We start from the raw sequence: 21,431 nt of genomic DNA, 5'->3' as shown, positions 1-21,431 counted from the left end.
CCTTGACGAATGGAAAGCAGCTGAGCCGAAGTGATTCGGGCTTCCGCTTTCTGAAAGAACCTCCTGTGGAAGGCATCCATTAGATCTCGGTAAGATCTGATGCTGCCCTGGGGGAGGCTATCGAACCACCTTCTCGCGTTCCCGATGAGCAGCTCGGGAAACAGCTTGCACATGTGGACCTCGTTGAGACCCTGGTTCGCCATGTTATATTGATAGCGCCCCAAGAAATCGTGAGGGTCCACGAGCCCGTCGTAAGTCATCGACGGAGTTCGGTAGTTCTGTGGTAGGGGAGTTCGGGTGATGTCGTCCGAGAACGGAGTCTTCAGTGCTCCGTACACGGCGAATCCGATATCTCGTCGGTATGGAGGAGATTGAGTTCTCCTGTGATTCCGGTACCGAGGAGGAGCTGGAATATGTGGGGGACGGGGATTCTTTCTCCTGGGAGATGCGACACTACTGCGGTAGTGACTTTCTTGTGCGGAGGGAGAAGGAGAATCCGTCGTTTTCGTCTCCGGCTGCTTTTGGCTTTTTCGCAGGAAGGTTAAGAATTCCTCCTGCTTTTCAGCCAAAAACTGCTTGACAGCCTCATTCAAATCGGGCTGCTGGGAAGACTCAGTGGGACGATTTTTGGAGCGGCTTGTTCCTTCGCCATGAGAACTGGTGGTGGATTTATCCCTAGGCTGTTTTCCCGACCTATGGGATGGATTGGCTTCCTCCTGGTTCTCACGGGCTGGAATACGGGTATTCTGCGATCTGGTATGCATTTTTTGGGTGGAAAAAATGGATCAAAAATTCGCTTTATCACAAATTTTGTTCTCTGTTTCCCACAGACGGCGCCAGTGATGATTCCGCGAATTTCTGATGATGATAAATGCTCGTAAAAATAAATTACGACACGGTGAATTTACGTGGTTCGATTTACTGAAGTAAATCTACGTCCACGGGAAGAAGGGAGGGCAAGATTGTATTGCTTGATCTGGGAGTACAGCTTACAACACAGACTTGCTATATGCTTTTATCTCTAAAGAGTTTTAACCCTTTTCTATCTGATCTAAGTTCTATTTATACATTGAACTAGGATCGTGGTTTGCAGCCCCACTAACAAGATCGTGGGTGAGCAATAACTGCTCAATAACTGCTTCATACCACTAAATAGATCGTGGGTATAGTGGAGGTCGTGGAGGCCTTTCATGAGTCCACTAACTCCTAGTTCGGTCGAATGCTGAGACCGAACTGCTGGACTTTACCGATCAACTCTTGCCGATCTGAGAGGAGAGCTTGACTGGTCGGCTTTTACCGAGCTGTAGGCTGAGTCCGAACTCTTTGGTCGTGCCGAACTCTTTGGTGCCGAACAGATACTCTTTCTTGGGCTCTGGGCTGATGGGCCGTCACTGTTATTGGGCTTGCCATTAGGGTTTAGTTCGTACCCCATCACTGTGCGTAGGCAAATTTCTTCCTTCATTGGTTTCTCCAAATTCTCCATAAATCAGGTAACTCTCTTTGTTTTATTCAAAAATAGATGAACAAGAAATGATTAAATTGCAATTTTCAGAAATCGAAAAAGTGAATTTGCAATTGCTATAGTGCTACTCCATCCCAAAAATATAAAAAAAAGATAATTTGGGATGAGTTTTAAGATATGATTGGAGATGTTTTCAACTGCAAAATTGGGTTTTGGGCATTGTTCGAACAACTTTTGTCTTTTAATTTCTTGGTAACTCCCATCAACTAATGTAATGGTGATCAAAATTTATAATATGCATTTAAATTAGTCACAGCCCACAATGGCATTGTTGTCAATATATGTATAGATGATCTGTTTTTCTTTAATCAACGAGAAATAGTCAATTTCTCGTGTCTCTAAAGTATTTTATTAATTAAATATTACTCCCTACAATTTGTGGTAATTCTTAATTGACATTATAATTTTAGATAATCAGACTCTCAGTTTACTTGTGTTTTTGATATATAAAAATCTTTAGCATTATTTGGTGTATCTATAGATGGAACTGACAGGAAAAGGCCATAACCGTAAATACCCAACTTCGGCAGATTCGATTCGGCCGTGATTACCGAGCCACCCACCGCAGCAAAGCACATCACAGTTGGCTTGGTGCAAAGCAGCAACTGAAGCAGAGGATTTAATTACACCCTCATCTTCGCCCACATAATTTCCTCAAAACCCTAAATCTCTGCATTCCCCATGGCTCCGTCCTGTTAACTCCTTGCCGCTTCGATTCGCCGGCGAATTGTCGATTGATCGAGATATATTCTTTTTTTTAGCATTTCATTATTTTTTTGTTGGAATCCGGATTGCAGTATGTCGGATAAGCATGTGATTAAGCGCGCCAAGTATAAATCTTCCACCAAGGACCCCGGCGTCCCTGGCGTCCTCAAACTGGTTGTTAATTTATGCCCTACCACTTCGCATTATGTTATGTGCGTTTCTTTCTCTATTACTGGATAAACGGGTTTGCTGTATTGTTTTGCGATTGTTCTGTTACTGTTTAAGTGGAATCAAATTGGTATTATTCCTGAACGTGTTGCTATGCAGTATGCACAAAATGATGTCAAGTAGGATTTGCGCGGCGCTGCAGGAATCTTCGATTAACTCATTATTTGGTGGTTTTCTGTTTCTCAGGGCATAGAAAGATTCATCTTCATGCCAAATGATCAAAAATCGGGCGTCAAGCTAAATGTGGAGTTTAAAATAGTTAAAGGTGCTCCTTTCTACATTTTCAACCTCGAAAGGATTAAGAAATTGATTTTTATTTCACCAAATTTGTAGCTGCAATTAATATTGACTCAGTTTGCTTATAATTATCCCATGTTAGTCACACTTGTGTATCCAAAAACATTGCATTTGGGTCTTAAGGATCTGAAGTCCATGAACATAAATCCTTGCTGGTTGTTTGGATGGGGATAATCATCAACCAAAACCAATCTAAAAGATTTTACATTTAGTCTACGTATTAAATGCAGTGTCGCAGACAACATATCTGTACTTGTCCTTGTTAATTTCAGGTCACAAATTCACCAAGGAGGGTTCCAAACACGCCCTGCTTAATCTTACACAGGAACAGGTCCGTGGTCTTAATAGTTTGCAACTCTCACAACTTCAGTTTTTCTTGAGGTGTTGTATGTTGTCTTATTCCCCAATGCAAGTAACTTATATATATGTGTTATTCCAGGGGGGGAGTTACATTTTTGAATTTGATACTTTTGCCGAGCGTGATGTTTGCCGGGAATTTGTTGGTGAGTCACAATTACAAATTGTTATGCTCCATATATCAATACACTGTACACATACATCATTACATCTTGAGGTTGTCTGGTAGAATCGTAATGGGCTGGATTTACCATCTTATGCAACAGCCATGTTGTTTTCTTTTGTTTCCCCGAATTATGTTCCACATTCCACTAGTTTTGGTTAGAAAAGAGAAAATATGGTTTTCTTTTTGCCATTTCGGCTGACAGGCCCTCCACATACCTGATAAGAAAAGCTTTGTCGTTGTGTTGTTGTGTTAACATGCCGTATAAAGTTGCTATGATCTATAAGGAATGTCTTTGGTTATAGCTGGAATCTGAATTCTGAAATAAAAAATGTGAAATAATTTGAAAAGGAGACGTTCACATGTTTGATTAATATAGAAAGACTAAAGTTCAAAATTGGTCCTGTACATTTTCCCAAAAAACTTTTTGGTTCTACACAACCAATTTTTGCTTTAGTCTAATAGAAATGTGAACTTATGTTAAAAAGCTAGTATGCGTGAAACAGCTAATAATGTGATTGACAGTTAGAGTTGTTACTCTCAAAATTCATACAAGTTACTATACCTAACAGTGAAATTATACGATATATGTACAGCCAGGGCTATTGCATTCTATACTGAAGGTGGGAAAGCAGGACCGGAAAGAGCTACTCCTCCAGTAACCAACGAGCAACTTAGTAGCATAGAAACAGAGCGCAGAATCAAGCTACTGCAGGAAAATAGGTAAACTGTTTGCTACTCCATTTCTAAGTAAAATCTCCCATCCACGTATTAAATTCTTTGCTATTACAGAATTATCTATGATTTGAAAAGGAAAAAGCATTCGTTTTCCTAAATTGTATATATGAATTGGGTTTCTTCCCATGCATTAACCACGGAGGTGAAAATTAATGCAAATTCCAGTAGGGATAGTGAGCCTACTGGTAGAAACTAGAAAGCCCAAGATTCTTCTCCTAAATAATCGGATAATGCTCACTCCAAGGTTTGGAAGTCCATTATTTTCAGTGACTGATATATTATACTCCCCCCGTCCCAACTAATTGAGGCATTTCTATTTTGGCACAAGAATTTAGTTAGTGGTGTGTGATGATTTTAGTTGTAATATTAAAGTAGGAGAAAGAATCAAGTACTCCTCTGTCCTAAGGTAGTTGGGGCATTTCTTTTGGGCATGGGATTTAAGAAATTGATGTGTTAAAAAAAGTAAGAGAGGGAATAAAGTGAGACAGAGGAAGAGAGAGTAAAGCATGAGAGAGGATAAAGTTTTTGCCAAAAATGAAAATGACTCAACTACCTTGGGACAACCCAAAAAGGACTGCGACTCTACTACCTTGGGATGGAGGGATCAGGAAACAGAAAGAGAGAGTAGAGTAAAATAAAGTAACTGAGAAAGTAGGAGAGGTAAGAGGATAAAGTAAGAAATAGAATGAAGTTAATTATTGCTAAAAAAGGAAATGCCTCACGTGACATCCCAAAAAGGAATACGCCTCACTTAGGCTGGGACGGAGGGAGTATTTGTCTTTGCCCCACGCATGTTACTGGATAAGATGAAATGATCTGCTGTGAGCCTGTGATGTAAGATGCAAGCCTAACTAAGAATATAAAATTGTCTCCTACGTGTACTTGTCTTAGATATCAGATTATCTTTGACTTAGAGATTTAAGTGTCATCTCATTTAGTGCTCAAGAGCCCATTGAGCCCAATAAGTAACTTAAATAGACATCAGCATTATCATAATGCATCCTGGGTTTCTTTAACAAGCTGCAAAACTTTTGGTTACTTTTTATTGAGCACTACATTCCTAGAATCATTCGGTTCTGAGTAGGTCGTCCTCGTAGTTTTAGTTGCTTCTATTATATTAAAGCTATTTAACTGTGGTGTGGTGCTATATTTAATGATTGGGCATGTAATTGCTACAAAGCTACTCTTCCAAGCCTCCAGCACTGCATTTTATTTGTCTCCACTCCAGCCATTATGTTTGTCTCTTTCTCAGTATGCTCGCATTATGATGTATTGATGGTTGATTTTTTTGTAAATGGAACACAGAAAGATATACCCAATCACATTTGCTCGTGAATTACCTTTTGTCAAACTTTCTTGTCATTGTCTAGATTTTAACGTCAGTATGCAGATAGGAAGAATCTACATTTGAAAGTTTAGTAAAGTGCAACTAATAGTTCTTCCTTTATTTACATAGTATCTTTGTTATTCTAGCATGAATCCAAGCTCCAGTTTGAGCCTGAACCTAAATTGCTCTCTAAATGAAATTTCAGTATGTTATTTGAATTTTGCTTATAGTTAATGTACTAAATAGGTGTAATTGGCAGTGAGTTACAGACACTGCACAAGCAATTTGTATTTGGAGGTATACTGACAGATGATGAATTTTGGGCAACAAGGAAGGTTAGTTATTGGAATTTTATGCCAGACTATTTTGTACTCCAAACATTCCTACTATATGTTACCTATGAAGTATTGGGCGAATTTGAAATGCGTGTGCGATATGAATATTATACGGGGGTGTAGACACGCCGATTTTCAAAAAATGAAGTACATTTTTGATTATTTAATATTTATTAATATATACACCATTTTATATAGATAAAAATCTACAATTTATTAAGTAAATATGCAAATACCTCATAATCCATGATAAAACTACATAGCAATATTAGTACTCCATAGAGCAATGTCTTAATCCATTAATAAACATAAAACACACCAACTAAAGTCTAAAACATGTACCAGTTCAGTCCCACATTCCCAAGAAACCCAATGGAGAAACTGAACCAATAGAACTTGTGGACAGTGCGCTTCCAGTAAACAGTCATGCAGAGATGAAAGCAAATGGGGGCAGCCCTGTGGACTAAGGCCAAAATTTCAGATGAAACAAAGGCAAGAGAAAAATAGAACACAGAAGCAGTAGCTGCTGGCGGCCGCGATCCCGGTGATGGAGGTCGGACACCGACAGAGTGGGTTGTGTGTGAATGGAAAGGGGAGGCAGAGGAGGCTGCTCTTTTTCTCTAAAATTAGGGTTTGGAATAATTTTTTTGGTCAAACTTAAATTGACCACATATTAAAACATTTTTTATTTCTAAACACAAGTAATAAAAATAGGAAAAAAAATATCCCTGGGGAGATCTCCGAAACGAGTACATCAACCAGGGAGGCGTCCCCGTGCTTAATAGTATGTTATATTAATTTTTAAAGCATTAAATTGTAAACTGTTCATTTTCTCAATGCACCTTTGATGAAAAAGCCATGCACATTATATGTGTTTAGGCCGAATACGAGTAATATGTAATAGCTATATTTCATTAATGAAGTGCAGAAATTGCTAGACCAGAATGATAGCAGAAGGCCAAAGCAGCGCCTAGCATTAAAGAATGAAATGTGGAGCTTAAAACCATTATCCGATGGCCAGGTAAAAATAATCATCCTTTGAGAGATCCAGTTTGAAAGTACAAATATATATGTATGGTTCAGCATGCAGTTTTATGCTTGTCTTGGTGTGAGCACTGACTCTTAATTGCTACATTCTTGTTATGTTGTAGCAGACATAAATTTTCTTAGTCCAAAATGTTTCTATCTTGATTTGGTTGTATTAGAGAGAGATTGTTGTTTGGTATGACTTCTGTTATAGTGGATAGTTATGAGCTTTTCTGAAGTCCATTAAAATTCTAGTCAAATGGAGTTGCTTTTGGGCCTCTTATGGTACACCTTCCTACTTGATAACTCATTTGTTTGTCATTCATTCTGATTGGAAAAAAGAGAATTCCCTACATCACATGTCTAGTATGATAGTTTTTGCAAGCTCAGGGTTGATGTGCTGGCCATAGAGGCTAGAGCATATGCTTTATTGATTTTTATATTTATGCTTTTACAAATATAATACACTTGTTAATCAATACTCCCTAAGTCCTGGTTGAAGTGTCTCCCTTTTCTTTTTGAGTTGTCCCATTCCATTTTAGGAAACATAAAAAAGGGCTTTTCATTGTGTAATTAATTGTGTAATTGGATTTGGACTTTTCTTTCTTTCTCTCTAAAAAGTAAAAAGGTAGAAAACGACATAACTTATTATGAATATCAATTATACTTTATTTTAACTTTTTTTTGTAGATATGATGATTATTTAACTTTAAAAGACAATAGCTGATGCTCTCCTAAACAACCAGATGACTTACAGCATGGTTCTGGGAGTACAAGTGTAAAAGAGTAGCTGACCCTAACAAAGAAGAAAAAAAGAAATAATGATGCGTATGCACAGCCTTCAATTAAAGAAAGCAAAAAAGAAAATAAAATTATAGAGTAGGATGACATTTTTCCTTTTGGAGGAGGGAAGTGGAATCTTTAGTTTATTGGATTTTTTAGTGTGCATATTTCATGTATATGTCTTCACAGGTAGAAAAATCATAGACACTTGAATTCCATGTTGAGCTCCCTTTCCTGTGGTGGTTCGCTAATATGTTTTTAAAATGATGATAAACAGTGACTTTTTGGTAGTTTCGGGGGTAACAATGCCTGGTTCATCGTCATCCTAACAGATCCTGCTCTCTTTATAGCTGTACGGAATCAATAAATGTAAGGGAGGAGGGGGGGATCTATAATTAAGTTGGTGTTCTTTGTACCTCGAATTGGGAATCGTCATATAGCTTGATTCCATTGCATAAGCTGAAACCTGCCTTATTATAAATGTTGACACGGTCCCTATGGTCTATGGTTATTTATTGTATTAACATTGGACCTCCCATTCCCGTCTATTTTGTTGTATTTCAGTCAAACATAGTGACTTTTAACTTGACGCCAGAACTCATTCATCAGGTATGCTTTCTTCTCCCTCACATTTGTTTTCTCTCATCAGTGTGTTTCTTTTCTGTAGACCTGTGTAAGAGCCACAATAGCTTTTGTTATTAGATATATAAGTCAATTTGACTACCAATTTAAGCACTGCTATGTTACCTGTTTTATATTCATGGAGGAAAACGACATCTTAGACAGTTGAGCATAACATATGACGCAGAAACTAGGACTTGTTTGTTTTTATATCCAAAAGCATCTCCTCAGTTTTGGGCCTTTCGGCCCACTAATTTTTCTTTTCAACACCTATATCATCAATCCTCAATCCTGTATCATCACTTCAATTGATCCACCACTTACATATCATTTCTCTGTTCCAAACCACTAATTCAAAGTGGGCCCCAAAATAAAATATAAAAAAACAACCAAATGCATTCTCATTTCCACACCTTGAAGTTCCAGACTACTGATTGCTTATCAAATTATTTTTTCATTGTATAGAAGAATCAATAAATCTTCATAACCTCAATGGAAATGTACTTTGTCCTCTGATAACACAATCTAGCAAACCCATAAACTTCTGAATTTATCTTTCCCCATAAACCCTCATTTGTTTTTCCAATTCTCTACATGCCAGTAATATCATCAAGTGACACGCTCTAACCCATTGTATGCATTTTAATTTTACATATGTAGTCCGTAAGTAAGCACTAAGCACTCTCTTTCTATAGCCAGTTGCTAGGCCTCCCCAAGCCTATTCTTTCTTGAGATTTTTGTTTGTTATCTTTTTTTTATTACTTAGACCATTATAGGGTAAGTTTGAAACTTTTAGAGAAGTATGTGAGACTAGTTGTCTATTCATGCATGGCTAGAGTGTATAAATTGAGAAATTCTCGTTGTTTAATATGCAAGTCTTTGTCTTATGAATGCTTATAGTATATTTCATTCACAAATCTTGCTAAGTGGGTCCCTGAAACCCTCTTGCATATTGTTTTAAACTTTTACACAGATATTTGCTGAAAAACCAGCTGTTCGCCAAGCATACTTGAAGCTTGTCCCGCACAAGGTAGGAAGAATGCCAAAAAATTCTATCTTTTTCAAAAGTTTATGACTGGTTAATATTTTCTTAAACTCCTACACTGTAAATCTGCAATATAATGTCTATTTTGGAGTCTTAGACAATGGAACCCAATGATGAATTTAACTGCCAGGATATCATAGGAATAATATTTAAATAAATCATGCAATTTTAATGTAATTATCTATCTAGAACTCATATAGGACAGAAGCGAATATTAAATTAAAAGACCCCTACCTAGTATGCCCATAGAGTTTGATTAGTTTATCTATTGTGCAAAATCTTCGATTTGATTATTGTTGTAGAATGTCTCTCCACCAATAATTCAACATTGAACAATCTTGCTTATTCTATAATATAACTCAAATAACCTAGCTTATTCTATCATAAATCAATGCCACTACCCAACACACCAAGGTATATGGTTGGGAAAAACCTGCACTTTCTAGTACATTAAAGCAGTGCATAAAATCAACCACATACACTTAATGTTTCCACGTAGGTTGAGAACAACAATCTCTGAGACCTCATTCTTCACTAACAGCACAATAGAACTTATCTCACTATGAATTCCATTTCAATACAATAGCTGCACTAGTATAACCTGTTAGCTAAGATAAACGTAATATCAGACTGATACCTCAACTTTACACAGTAGGCTATCCATATCTATTTGGGTTGTGAACTTTCTTATTCTACAAGGATCTGACTTAATGATCTTATGTTAGTTTGGATCCACCACACGTCCTACAATGTAGAAGATGGACTTTTTTGCAATAATATAATCAACAGAATATTAAAGACCAGCCAACAAAATAACTTCATTCTCATAAATAAAGGAATAAACAAAGCAACTCTAAAACATGCTTTTAGATACCAACCCTAGCACTGGACTCATCATGTTAATTGGGAATCTCATTATTTAATACTCCTGCTGCTTCCTAAAAATAGAAATTCTTTCCTTTTTAGTCCGTTTCCTAAAAATAGAAACTCTCCATTTTTGGAAATGGACCCCACAATCCACTAACACTGATTCCACTACTTTTTCTCTTTCTCTCTCTTACTTTACCCGTTTTTGCTTTTCCTCTCTCTTACTTTACCAATTTTGCATTAAAACTTGTGCCATTTCCAAAGTTCGTATTTTTAGCAAACCCGGGGGAGTATCCTAGAATAAAATATAGTGGGTCTTTCTAAGAACTTGTTTTTATATGTTTTCCTTCATAGTTCATACCAGCCTGTTTCCTAGTGTTAAATAATAATTCTAGTCTGGAGGATAGGGCTTGCCCGCCAAGAATGAGTTCAGAAATTATATCTTCAAATGTTTAACCTTCTGTCCAATAAATAAGTTGTAATCGGAGGAGGCAGTTGCTGCCACTTAAAATCCTGATAATCTAGCCACTTCAGTATTCAGTAATAATGTAATATGCTTGTACATAAATCATAATTCTGCCACAATGACATAACTGGTAAGGATGTATTCTTGTATTCTCAGTTGAACGGCATCGAGTTCTGGACCAAATATTCAAGAGCACAATTGCTTCACAGTACGAGAAATGTAGTTGCAGCTGCAGCAGAGGGTGATGAAGATGAGGAGCTTGCTGTTTTCTTGAAGAGAGATGATATGCTGGCAAAAGAAGCTCGGAGAAAGGTAAGTTCACTTGAAGTTTGGTTTTTCACCTTAAGTTGGCATTTTTTAGCTGGAAATGCCTTTTGCTTCTGAGATTTCTTTTTCATCTGATTGCACTTATTTTTTTACCAGATTAGGCGTGTTGATCCAACTGTGGACATTGAAGCTGATAAGGGTGATGATTACACACATCTCCCGGTAAATTGATCAACAATTATATTTTTCAGGCACTTTGCTGGACTATGGTTCTATATGGGTTTTTATCTGTCTGCTCATATCTGTGTGTTTTTTCCTGATATTGAATCCAAGAACAAATGTTGAACAACTTAATTTGATAGGACCATTCTTGTTTGACACAGTAGTTACTACTGACATTTTGTGTAACTCTACTTTTATGTTAAATGCCCATTTTGTTGACAGTGTTCTGTGGTATATAACTACTTGGTATGTGCTGCTATCTCATTTTATATAGCATATGCTATGTTTTTAATTGTAGGATCATGGGTTAGTTCGTGATGAGACCAAAGATGTTTTGGACCCTCGGTATGAGCCATACCGACGATCTTTCTCGCAAGATTTGAATCAGCATTCTGCAGTTGTTCTTCAAGGAAGAGTTGTGGGTAAGTCATCCTAACTGGTTAACTCTTGCTGATTTTATTTGGCTCTCTCTTTGTTTTTGTCTGCATTCATATCATCCAAAGTTATGATTTGCACAAATCTGTCTTATCTTAGCAAATGAGTACACTTAATGAATGTCTTTGTTTCAGTTTCGAGATAATTATATGATAGCTTTACCTTTTCTATCTGTGACATTAACATGAGAATAGATGCTGAGCTGACTGAACCAAGAGATGTTGCTGAAGCCCTTACCAGGAAAATGCAGGGTAGGTACTCTTTCAACTTTCTTGGCCATTCTTATGGATACAAGCACTGCTCAGTTTCATGATCTTATAATGAGTTGGCATATTAATATTGAGCATATATTTGCAGCTGAACTGTCTGAGGACAAATTAAATACAAATTTTGAGAAAGAACTATCCAACAGGATGTCTCGAAGTGCAGAGCTTGAAGATCTTCAGGGCCCTCGAGATCCTGCTGTTGCACCCCTCAGTATCAAGGTTTGGCTGTCATTTACGTAATAAACTGCATTAGTCCCCAAGAGCATTAAATTTTGAATGCCTTGACTCTTTTGACAGGATCCGAGGGACTACTTTGATTCTCAGCAGGCTAATGCACTAAAAGCGTTGGGAGATCCAGGTTCAGCTGCTAAACCCTTGATATCCAGTGCGAGTGCACGGCAAGCTTATGACTCATTAAGGAATGTCATAATTGATATTAATGAAATGGGGTTAACTGAGCCGATAATGAATCAGGAGGTTGCACTAAAGGTATATATCCTCCACGGATGGCTTTGCATCTCTAATTTCTTGTAATAAGTTGATAATGCTGCATGAGAGGCTTCATATTATCAGTTCTCGAAGCATAAAAGTTAACTAAGTTTTACTGAAAGCAGGTCCTCAGTGGGTTGACCCAGAGTATCTCTAGCACCAAGTTCCATCTTGGAAACAGTTCCAACGACAGTATCCTAGATATGTTACCAAAAGTTACTAAGGAAGAACTCTTGCATGTAAGCTTTGCCCAATAGTTGGCCTTCACTAGTCAGAACTCAGAAACATTATCCAAGTTATGGAATCCATAATGGTATGCAATAAAGTAACTCCTCTTTTGCAGCACTGGACTTCGGTGCAGGAACTCTTGAAACACTTTTGGTCATCATACCCTCTCACAACCAAGTACCTTTATAACAAGGTAAGATGTATTCCCTCCCTCCGTTCCTTGATAATAGAGGCATTTCTTTCAGCATAGAGTTTAAGAATAGTGTGTTAAATGGATGGTGAAAAAACTAAGAGAGAATAAAGTAAAAGAGAGAATTGTTTTTTGCCAAAAATAGAAATGACTCAATTAACTTGAAACGTCCCCGAATAAAAAAATGACTCTATTAACATGGAACGGAGGGAACGGAGGGAGTAGTTTTTTGTGACATCAATCAAAGGTTATAATTATTTGTTCAGTTAAAGGAATGCCCAGTTCCAGATGTTGATATCCCAGTAATTGATGTTACCACATTTAAATGCTGTATATTCTCCTGAAGAAACTCTGTATATTTCCCTGAAGTGTTCTAAGATGATAAAAATTCTGTTAAGGCTTGATATTTGAAAACAAAGTACTTCGTTATTAACTGCCAATCATCATTATCCCTTGTAGAAGTGACTATCCCTTGCAATCATACTCCACATTACTCAACTATATAGCTAAGTGTTACTTACCAATATGCAGAACACAGGGTAAAAATGCACGAATAACGTGGCTAATCCCTTGTTTATAAAGTATTTGGGGTTTAAAATGTTACGTAGCACTTAACCTTTACTATTTTGCTCCACAAAATGTCATGCTTAAGGGCTGGTCAAGGGGCTTGCAATTTGTAAAGAATGTTTGTGATTTGAGTAGTTAATGCCAGAGAACTGAGAGTACTGTTTTAATGTTTTTATTAAATTGTCCATTCTCAGTTAGTTCCATTCTTCATGAAATAGAAATTCAATATAATTAATTGATTGTAAGACATTGAATATCATTAGAATTGTTTCTACAGGAAGTTAGTAGTTGAATATCAGTAGAATTGAAGCCACTCATACACTTAAATTGTATCCTAACTTGTTATTCATCACCAGGTCACCAGATTGAAAGACGCAATGTCCCAAGTATATCCACAGTTGCAGGTACTTTACTTATCGATGTTCTTCAGTTATGGCCTCCTATGCTTGGACAAATATCTTACCATGTTCCATCATGTTTTAGGAGATCAAGGAATCTGTACAATCTGATTTCAGGCATCAGGTGTCACTTCTTGTTCACCCAATGCTTCAGGTTAGCACTAGCTTGCATGTAGTCATAGAAACGTTGCATTTGCATGTTTCAAAATTTAAGATCAAGTAAAATAGAGATAACCTTGTTGTAGGCTCTGGATGCGGCGTTTGCACACTACGATGCAGATGTACAGAGGAGGTCTGCCAAGAGCGGAGAGAAACGCAATGGGTTTATGCAGTAGAATGATTTCACCCTTTTCTTCAGTTGCCATTGTTTTGCAAATTTGGCCGTCTTTTTCATGAAAGAAATGTCATTCATATTTTTCCGTGTTGCCAAGGCTTCTGAATGCGTCATATATTAAAATTATATCAACTGATTTTTCATTCTTAGGCCATCCACAACGCTGTCACTATACCGTCCCTTAAAACATTATTTGCGGGCCTCACTATACATTTTTACTCCATCCCTTAACTAAGGAACGGAACCTGCAACCCTCCGTCCCTTAAGCGTCCCTTAAATTACTATTTATTCAATTTTATTTTTTTATTTTTTTTCCACCAAATTCAATTAATAAAAACACACTTCATTAAAAATAAAATAACATTACAACATAAAATTCGTAAAAAATAAAAAAAAAACATAATTAAAAATCCTAAAAAAATAAAAATATATACTTTAATTTCCTCCACCAAAGTTTGCCCAAATGTGCTCCATGAGATCATCTTGGAGTTGGACGTGGGCGAAAGAGTCACGTGTCATTGCCTGAATAGACAACCGTTCTTGTATAGACGGATGCACTCCACTTCGAGTCGGACTACTGGCGGTTGAGCTTACGGGGGCTTCGGGGTCGAACCAATTTCCCGCCTCAGGTCCTTCGTCTTGGACAATCATGTTGTGCAAGATTATGCACGTATACATGGTGTCGACCATGTTCTCCATGAACCACGAACGAGCCGGGGCTTTGATAATGTTGAAGCGCGCTTGGAGAATCCTTCCGAGCAGTCTCCTGCTTCTGCGCAAAAAGCGTCTGCTTTGCGTTCACAGGCCTAGCGCACGTCTTCACGAAGGTTGGCCACTTCGGGTAGATGCCGTCGGCAAGATAGTACCCCATTCTATAGCGCCGGTTGTTAGCGGTGAAGTTGATGGCCGGCGCTTTACCATCCAAAACTTTGGCGAAGAGGTCGGATTGCTGGAGCAGGAACTGGCAATCTGTCGTGCTTGGCTTCCGAAGAAATTCGTCGGTGAAGGCTGCCCGGATGCCTCGAAGAAATGTGCTCCATGAGATCATCTTGGAGTTGGGCGTGGGCGAAAGAGTCACGTGTCCTTGCCTGAATAGACAACCGTTCTTGTATAGACGGATGCACTCCACTTCGAGTCGGACTACTGGCGGTTGAGCTTACGGGGGCTTCGGGGTCGAACCAATTTCCCGCCTCGGGTCCTTCGTCTTGGACAATCATGTTGTGCAAGATTATGCACGTATACATGGTGTCGACCATGTTCTCCATGAACCACGAACGAGCCGGGGCTTTGATAATGTTGAAGCGCGCTTGGAGAATCCTTCCGAGCAGTCTCCTGCTTCTGCGCAAAAAGCGTCTGCTTTGCGTTCACAGGCCTAGCGCACGTCTTCACGAAGGTTGGCCACTTCGGGTAGATGCCGTCGGCAAGATAGTACCCCATTCTATAGCGCCGGTTGTTAGCGGTGAAGTTGATGGCCGACGCTTTACCATCCAAAACTTTGGCGAAGAGGTCGGATTGCTGGAGCACGTTTATGTCGTTGTTCGAGCCGGGGACCCCGAAGTACGCATGCCAGATCCATAGCCGGTAGTCGGCGACGGCCTCGAGTATAACGGTGGGGTGGGTGCCTTTGTGGCCGCTCGTGTATGACCCCCTCCACGCCACCGGGCAATTCTGCCATTGCCGGTGCATGCAGTCGACACTGCCAAGCATCCCGGGGAAGCCATGCACTTGTTCGTGAAGGCGGAGCAGGAACTGGCAATCTGTCGTGCTTGGCTTCCGAAGAAATTCGTCGGTGAAGGCTGCCCGGATGCCTTTGCAGAATTGGAGCAAGCACATTCTCCCAGTACTGTCTCCAATGGGGAGGTATTCGTCGAACACATCCGCCCTTTGTCCAGTCGCAAGCTGACGGATTGCTGCAGTACATTTCTGCAGCGTCGTGTGGCTGGGACGGCCGACGGCGTCGAACCTTTCTTGGAAGAACTCTTCCCGGCCCGCCAATGTATTTGTGATGTGGAGAAATAGCGATCGCCGCATGCGGAAACGGCGACGGAAGTAGGTATCTCCCCACACCGGATTATCGCAGAAGTAGTCGCGGACTAACCTTGCGGCGGCTTCCTCCCGGTTACGATGGATGTAAGTCCGGGAGCGTCTTTGGGGCGGCGCGGCTTCCTCCGCTTCCCGGCGTCGATCTTCTTCAAGTGATTCTTCCATTATTTGACGCATTTGCTCATATGGATCCATGAGATCGATTAAATTTGGGGGAAGAATAAAAGAGAGATGATTTGAAATGAAAATTGGAGAGGAAATGTAGATGGTTTGGGAAGAATAGATGTGTAGTTGTGTGTGAAATGAGGATGAATTATGAGTATTTATAGAGTAAAAAAATGGAAACGGCTATAAAAAACGGTAACATTACCGTTTTCACAATTAATTTTTTTTTATTTCAATTTTTTTTTTAAAATGAATTATTGCGTCAGCGTGACGAATCCCACTCGCGGGCAGGCGAATAGGCGTCACGCATCGCCTGGGAGCTCACCACGTCGCCTCGGCACGTGGCGAGACGTCACGCGATTGGTCACGGCGAGACGGGCGATCCGGCGGGCTGGGGACGGGACGAGATGCTGCAATGTGTCCCGCCCCGGTTCCGTCACGGTGTAACGGGACACGAGCCACCCGCATAACGCGTTGCAGATGGCCTTATAACCTTTATAGTACTATATTTATATATGAGTATCACGTTACGCGGGTGGCCTTAACCTTTATAGTACTATATTTATATATGAGTATCAAGTTTTCGTAGAAGATCTAAAGGGTTTGTACCACTGAAAAGACGTACCTTCATGATTGACGTTCATGTCTTTACCATCATTTGTGGTGAAAAAACATACTACTAGTACTATAAATTTCTAGTGAGTATCCCAATTTTCCGAGTATTCTCGCAAAATCATGTAATCCCATGTGGAATGTTTAGTAGTAACAATTTTAAATGATCTCGATATGACATGACAAAATTAGTGTTGAAATGATAAGTAAATGCATCAAAATATGATTAATTAGATGGATTTTATGTATGCAATTTAAATTTTTATTAAAGCATTTAGAGCATCCACAATGGATGCCCTAGTGAGCGCCGTAGTGGTTGCCACATCAGCATTTCATAGTCAGCCCCTTCTTTCTACAATGGTTTCGTCCTAATGTTCGCCATATCAATTAAACTCAATTTGCATTTAATTTTTAATATTATTATTTTTATTTTTGCTTTTAATTGCAAAAATATCAAAATATATTATATTAAACACCACAAATTTTAAAAAACAACTACATTACTTAATTAAAAAAAAACTACATCACACTTAACTAAAAAAAACTACATTGCTAAACTAAATTACAAAATTACTTAAAAAAAACTACATTACTAAATTAATAGTAAAAACCTAACTAGTCATCTAAATCTAACTTCTTGCTCGTATTCTTGATCATCTTCTCAAGCCTCCGTTGTTTTTCCGGACCGGATTCCGTATGAAGGTTGTTTTGTGCGTAAAGTATAAACATATACTCGGACACCTCGCGGAAACCACCGAACTCCTGGAGCGCTGAGGCCACGAGCTGAGTAGACGGAGGAGGCGCAGCCTGCGGGGGAGCTGATCCAGACGCGGGGGCCTTCCCTTTGGCATGGGCTTTGGCAGTCTTGTTGCCAATGGGACGTCTAAAAGTAGATGTAGGCGTGTCGGAACTCACTTCCGGCTCAGCGTTGAGATCCACAACCAAAGGCGATGGGTCGCTGCTTGTGTAACCGCCAGTGGAGGTGTTCTTCGTCCGCTTCGCAACTGAGGATGTGGTCGGTATCCCTCCGTCGAACTTTGACTTGTCCTTCAAGATCAGCTAAATGTTGTAGAACTTGAACTGCCCGTACTTCGACTGGTATGTGGCCATCAACTTCTGGATGACATCCTACATGCTCTCACCGCTGGCCCTTTCGTCCCTGAACTTCGTGTAACTATCCTTGAAGTTGTTGATATAGACCTTAATCCGATCCCAACACTTGCGGAGTTGATCCTTGCTCCGCTTGTACGCCCAACTCGGCTTCACCGAGTTGTATCTGGCCCCAATGCGATCCCACGTCCTGCCCGAAGTCTGGTTGTTGGAGTTTATCGAATCCTCCGATATATCGACCCAACACTGAGCCACCTTCATGTACTCCTCTGGGGTGTAGTCAGTACGCCCCACGACGTAATCGTCGTCGGGATCGTTGGATGGGAGTGGGACTAGGACGGCTGGCGCCTTTTCCTTCCGCACCATTTTCTTCTTCCTCCTCGGCGGCTCAGGAGCAGGAGGTTCCCCACAACTCGGCTCCATGTCCTCAACCCGGTAGGCGTCGGTGTTGAAGAATAGATCGAACTCAGAGTCAGAAACGAAAGTGGGCCCTACAGATCCAGGAGTCTCGACCCGGTAGTCTTCGTGGCCGGTCCAACGGGCGCCGCCTCCGCCAAACATTGGCATATCGTCATCGACACTATGCGGGTTTGGGAATTGACTCGGATCCATTCTTGAAAGTGTGAAAATGAGAAAAGAGAAGAGAAAGAGAGTAGAGTAGGGAGTATTGTGTGAAAGTGTGTGAAAGGTGAATGAGGATGGAGTATTTATAATGTTTTAAAGAAAAAAAATTAAAATTGAAAACACGTCGAGATCGGGCTCGGGCATGCCCCTGCAATGGGCGCCCGATGCATCACCCGACGAGTCGGGAGACCGACCCAGACGCCCGATATTTCGATCATCCCACTCGGGCACCCGATGCATTGGGCGTCTGCAATGGTCGGACGAGGACGCTCGAGGACGATTTTGCCCGATCGTCCGCCCGATCTCCTCACCATTGTGGATGCTATTAGTGAAATGATCTGGTTTCGTATAGTTAGACATTACCAATCCAAGATGACATTGGTTTGGATACTTTGGCATGCCACGTTGGATTCAATTTGCAATGATATTTTTTGGCTAGCAGTTTTTAAGTCAATTCCAAAATTCTTCATGGTGATTGCTTCCATTTATTTTTATTATTATTATTATTATTATTATTATTATTATTATTATTATTATTATTATTATTATTATTATTATTATTATTATTATTATTATTATTATTATTGCTCCTGATCCATTAACTTTTGTTACCGCTTTTTTTTAGTAATCAGCCCTCCCTTTAAACTTCAAATACAAACAATTTTGAATTGAATGAACTCAAAATAACATTCATGACTACAATTGCCACTTGAAAATTCAAGATACTCAAGAAACTAAAAAAAGATGAAATCCAAGAGAAGAAATGTAGTACTAATACGGCGGCGGAGCAAAACCGATGAACGGGCGGCCGCAGGCGGCGGAGGGATCGCAGACACTTATCGTGTCCTTAAACTTGTGAAATCCATGCTTGAAAACTCCGAATCCGAAGAGCAGACCGATGGCGATCACCACCAATATGACGCACATGCACAAACAGCAAATTCTCGTCCCACAACACATCTTGATGCAATCAAACTTCAAATAATATATGAATATCGAATCTAGTTTATATACATAATTAGTGATGAGAGAGATGAAGTGTTGTTGAGTGATTGAGGAGTCAGAACAACAGCAACAGCAAGAGAGGAGTGGTTTTGTGATATAGTATGAAAGAGACAGAATCTCTCTCTCACGTTCTTCAAAGCGGTTACTCCACGCATTGTTTCTGTTAAGGAAATATTATTAATCGAGGTTGAGGCGACAGTGACATTTCATTTTTTTGTTTTTACAGTTTTTTAGGTGGGAATTTGGTGGATGCTTTTTGGGCACCAAGCTCTCCGACATATGCTTGTTTCATCTTTAAGTTAACTTCCACCTTACACATAAATACGTAATTTCTCTTACTCGTCTTAGGTTTTTATTTATGTTTTTCAGTACTTATATATTGAAGACAAATATACTCCTACGTGCTCTCTCCGACCCTGTATTCCACTAACTCATTCTTACTCATATTTTATTATAAAATTAATATATAAAAGTAGGACTCGCATCCTACTAACTTTTCAACTAACTTTTTTTATTATATTTCTTAAAACTCGTGCCCGATCAAAGTGAGACAATCTTTGTGGAACAGAGAGATTAATTAATTTGAGGTACAGGGGGCCATGACTTTTCTCTAGAAGAAAATACATATTTTTTGTAAAATGGATACTTATTACTTCTGTGGAAGTAGTATAAAATTATAAATTGTTGTCTGTTTTTTATTTACGAATTGGGAAACGCCACATTTGATGATCTTTAGAGTTTAGAAAGATTTGATATTTTCAGAATACTTTTTAAGGATATATTTGCCCTTTGTAGATTAATATTGTACTACTAGTCTTTAGTGAAAGGATTGATCATTGTAGCTCAATTGAATGACCTGAGCATGAATCTGAGTCAAAAAAGTCTCAGTGAAATAAAGTTTTTATATTTCCAAAATTCTTTATTTTATTAACAAGTTGTAGATGTGTGGTGTCAGTTCAGAGAAAAAGGCTAAGTGAATGGTTCAACAACTTTTGCTTTCGAATAATCTTCAATTTTAATACTCACTTTCGTTAGTGAATAATAGTTCAATTTAACTTGACATAAGTTAAAAAAAAATGTAATACAAAATGAATGAAAAAAGATAATGGAAGTCATATTTTTATACTCCATCCGTCCCGCACTACTTGCACTTATTTTCTTTCTGGACGTCCCAAGTTATTTGCACTATTTCCATTTTTAGTAACAATTTATACCTACAGCCGTAATTGTTGACTTTGTCTATCACTCATTCCTTAATCTCCGTGCCCAAAAGGAAAGGTGCGAGTAGTGCGGGACGGAGGGAGTATTTTATAGTAAAATATAAATGAAAATAAAGTTAATTGAATATTGATTCTGTTACCAAAAATAGCAAACAAAGCAAATGATACATTTATTATGGACGAAAAAAATAACAAATAGAACAATTATTGATCAGCGAATGGAGTTTCTTTTAAAAGAACACCAAGACCTATATAATCTCATACAAAACTCAGTATATAACTTCTTACGTAAAATAGAAAAAGTTAAAATAAATTGTGCATTATAACTAATGTTAGGTGAACCCTCTAACATAAAAAATCAATAAAATAAAATAAAAAGTAAAAAAATAAAAAGTTATTACTCCCTCTGTCCCACAATAAAAGTCATATTTTACTATTTCGGTCCGTCCCACAATAAAAGTCTTATTTCACTTTTGCCATAAATGATAAATAGACTTCATATTCCACCAACTTATTCCACTCTCATTTTATTATAAAACTAACATATAAGTGAGACTCGTATTCCACTAACTTGTTCAACTCACTTTTTTTATATTTGTTAAAATTCATGTCATAGCTAAATAGGACCTCTATTGTGGGATAGGATGGAAGTAACGTAACAGAGACGCTTTGGATCAAGGGAACAATTTCTGGGCCCTTGGTGCTCATAATTCAAAAGCCCATTTAACTAAAGGCCTGAAAAAATGGCAACTTTTTTTTCCCCATATAAATATCTT

The 21,431-nt window shown here is 38.8% G+C and overlaps 1 protein-coding gene across 3 annotated transcripts; it reads left to right on the top strand.

The window, feature by feature from the left end:
- The first annotated feature begins 1,985 nt into the window (after positions 1-1,985).
- On the top strand, positions 1,986-14,019 carry LOC121785509 (general transcription and DNA repair factor IIH subunit TFB1-1-like). Of its 3 annotated transcripts, none has more exons than XM_042183963.1 (20): positions 1,986-2,401; positions 2,642-2,720; positions 3,025-3,083; positions 3,192-3,255; positions 3,869-3,995; positions 5,597-5,672; positions 6,601-6,693; positions 8,046-8,090; positions 9,076-9,132; positions 10,637-10,792; positions 10,904-10,969; positions 11,268-11,391; positions 11,599-11,655; positions 11,762-11,889; positions 11,968-12,159; positions 12,285-12,398; positions 12,503-12,580; positions 13,501-13,548; positions 13,628-13,696; positions 13,788-14,019. In XM_042183963.1, the coding sequence occupies exons 1-20, from the start codon at positions 2,321-2,323 to the stop codon at positions 13,875-13,877; spliced, it is 1,803 nt and encodes a 600-aa protein (XP_042039897.1). In that variant the 5' UTR covers positions 1,986-2,320; the 3' UTR covers positions 13,878-14,019. The 3 variants fall into 3 exon arrangements, with proteins under 3 accessions (XP_042039897.1, XP_042039898.1, XP_042039899.1); XM_042183964.1 differs by having other exon boundaries at positions 1,986-2,439; XM_042183965.1 differs by lacking the exons at positions 1,986-2,401; positions 2,642-2,720; positions 3,025-3,083; ... (1 more) ...; positions 3,869-3,995; positions 5,597-5,672 and adding exons at positions 6,119-6,303; positions 6,387-6,456 and having other exon boundaries at positions 6,596-6,693.
- Positions 14,020-21,431: the final 7,412 nt, after the last annotated feature.

The sequence above is a fragment of the Salvia splendens genome, chromosome 21, assembly GCF_004379255.2.
Source record: "Salvia splendens isolate huo1 chromosome 21, SspV2, whole genome shotgun sequence".
Classification (NCBI taxonomy): domain Eukaryota; kingdom Viridiplantae; phylum Streptophyta; class Magnoliopsida; order Lamiales; family Lamiaceae; genus Salvia; species Salvia splendens.
The sequence above is the reverse complement of the archived record's forward strand: the minus strand, read 5'-3'. Positions and strand labels throughout refer to the sequence as shown.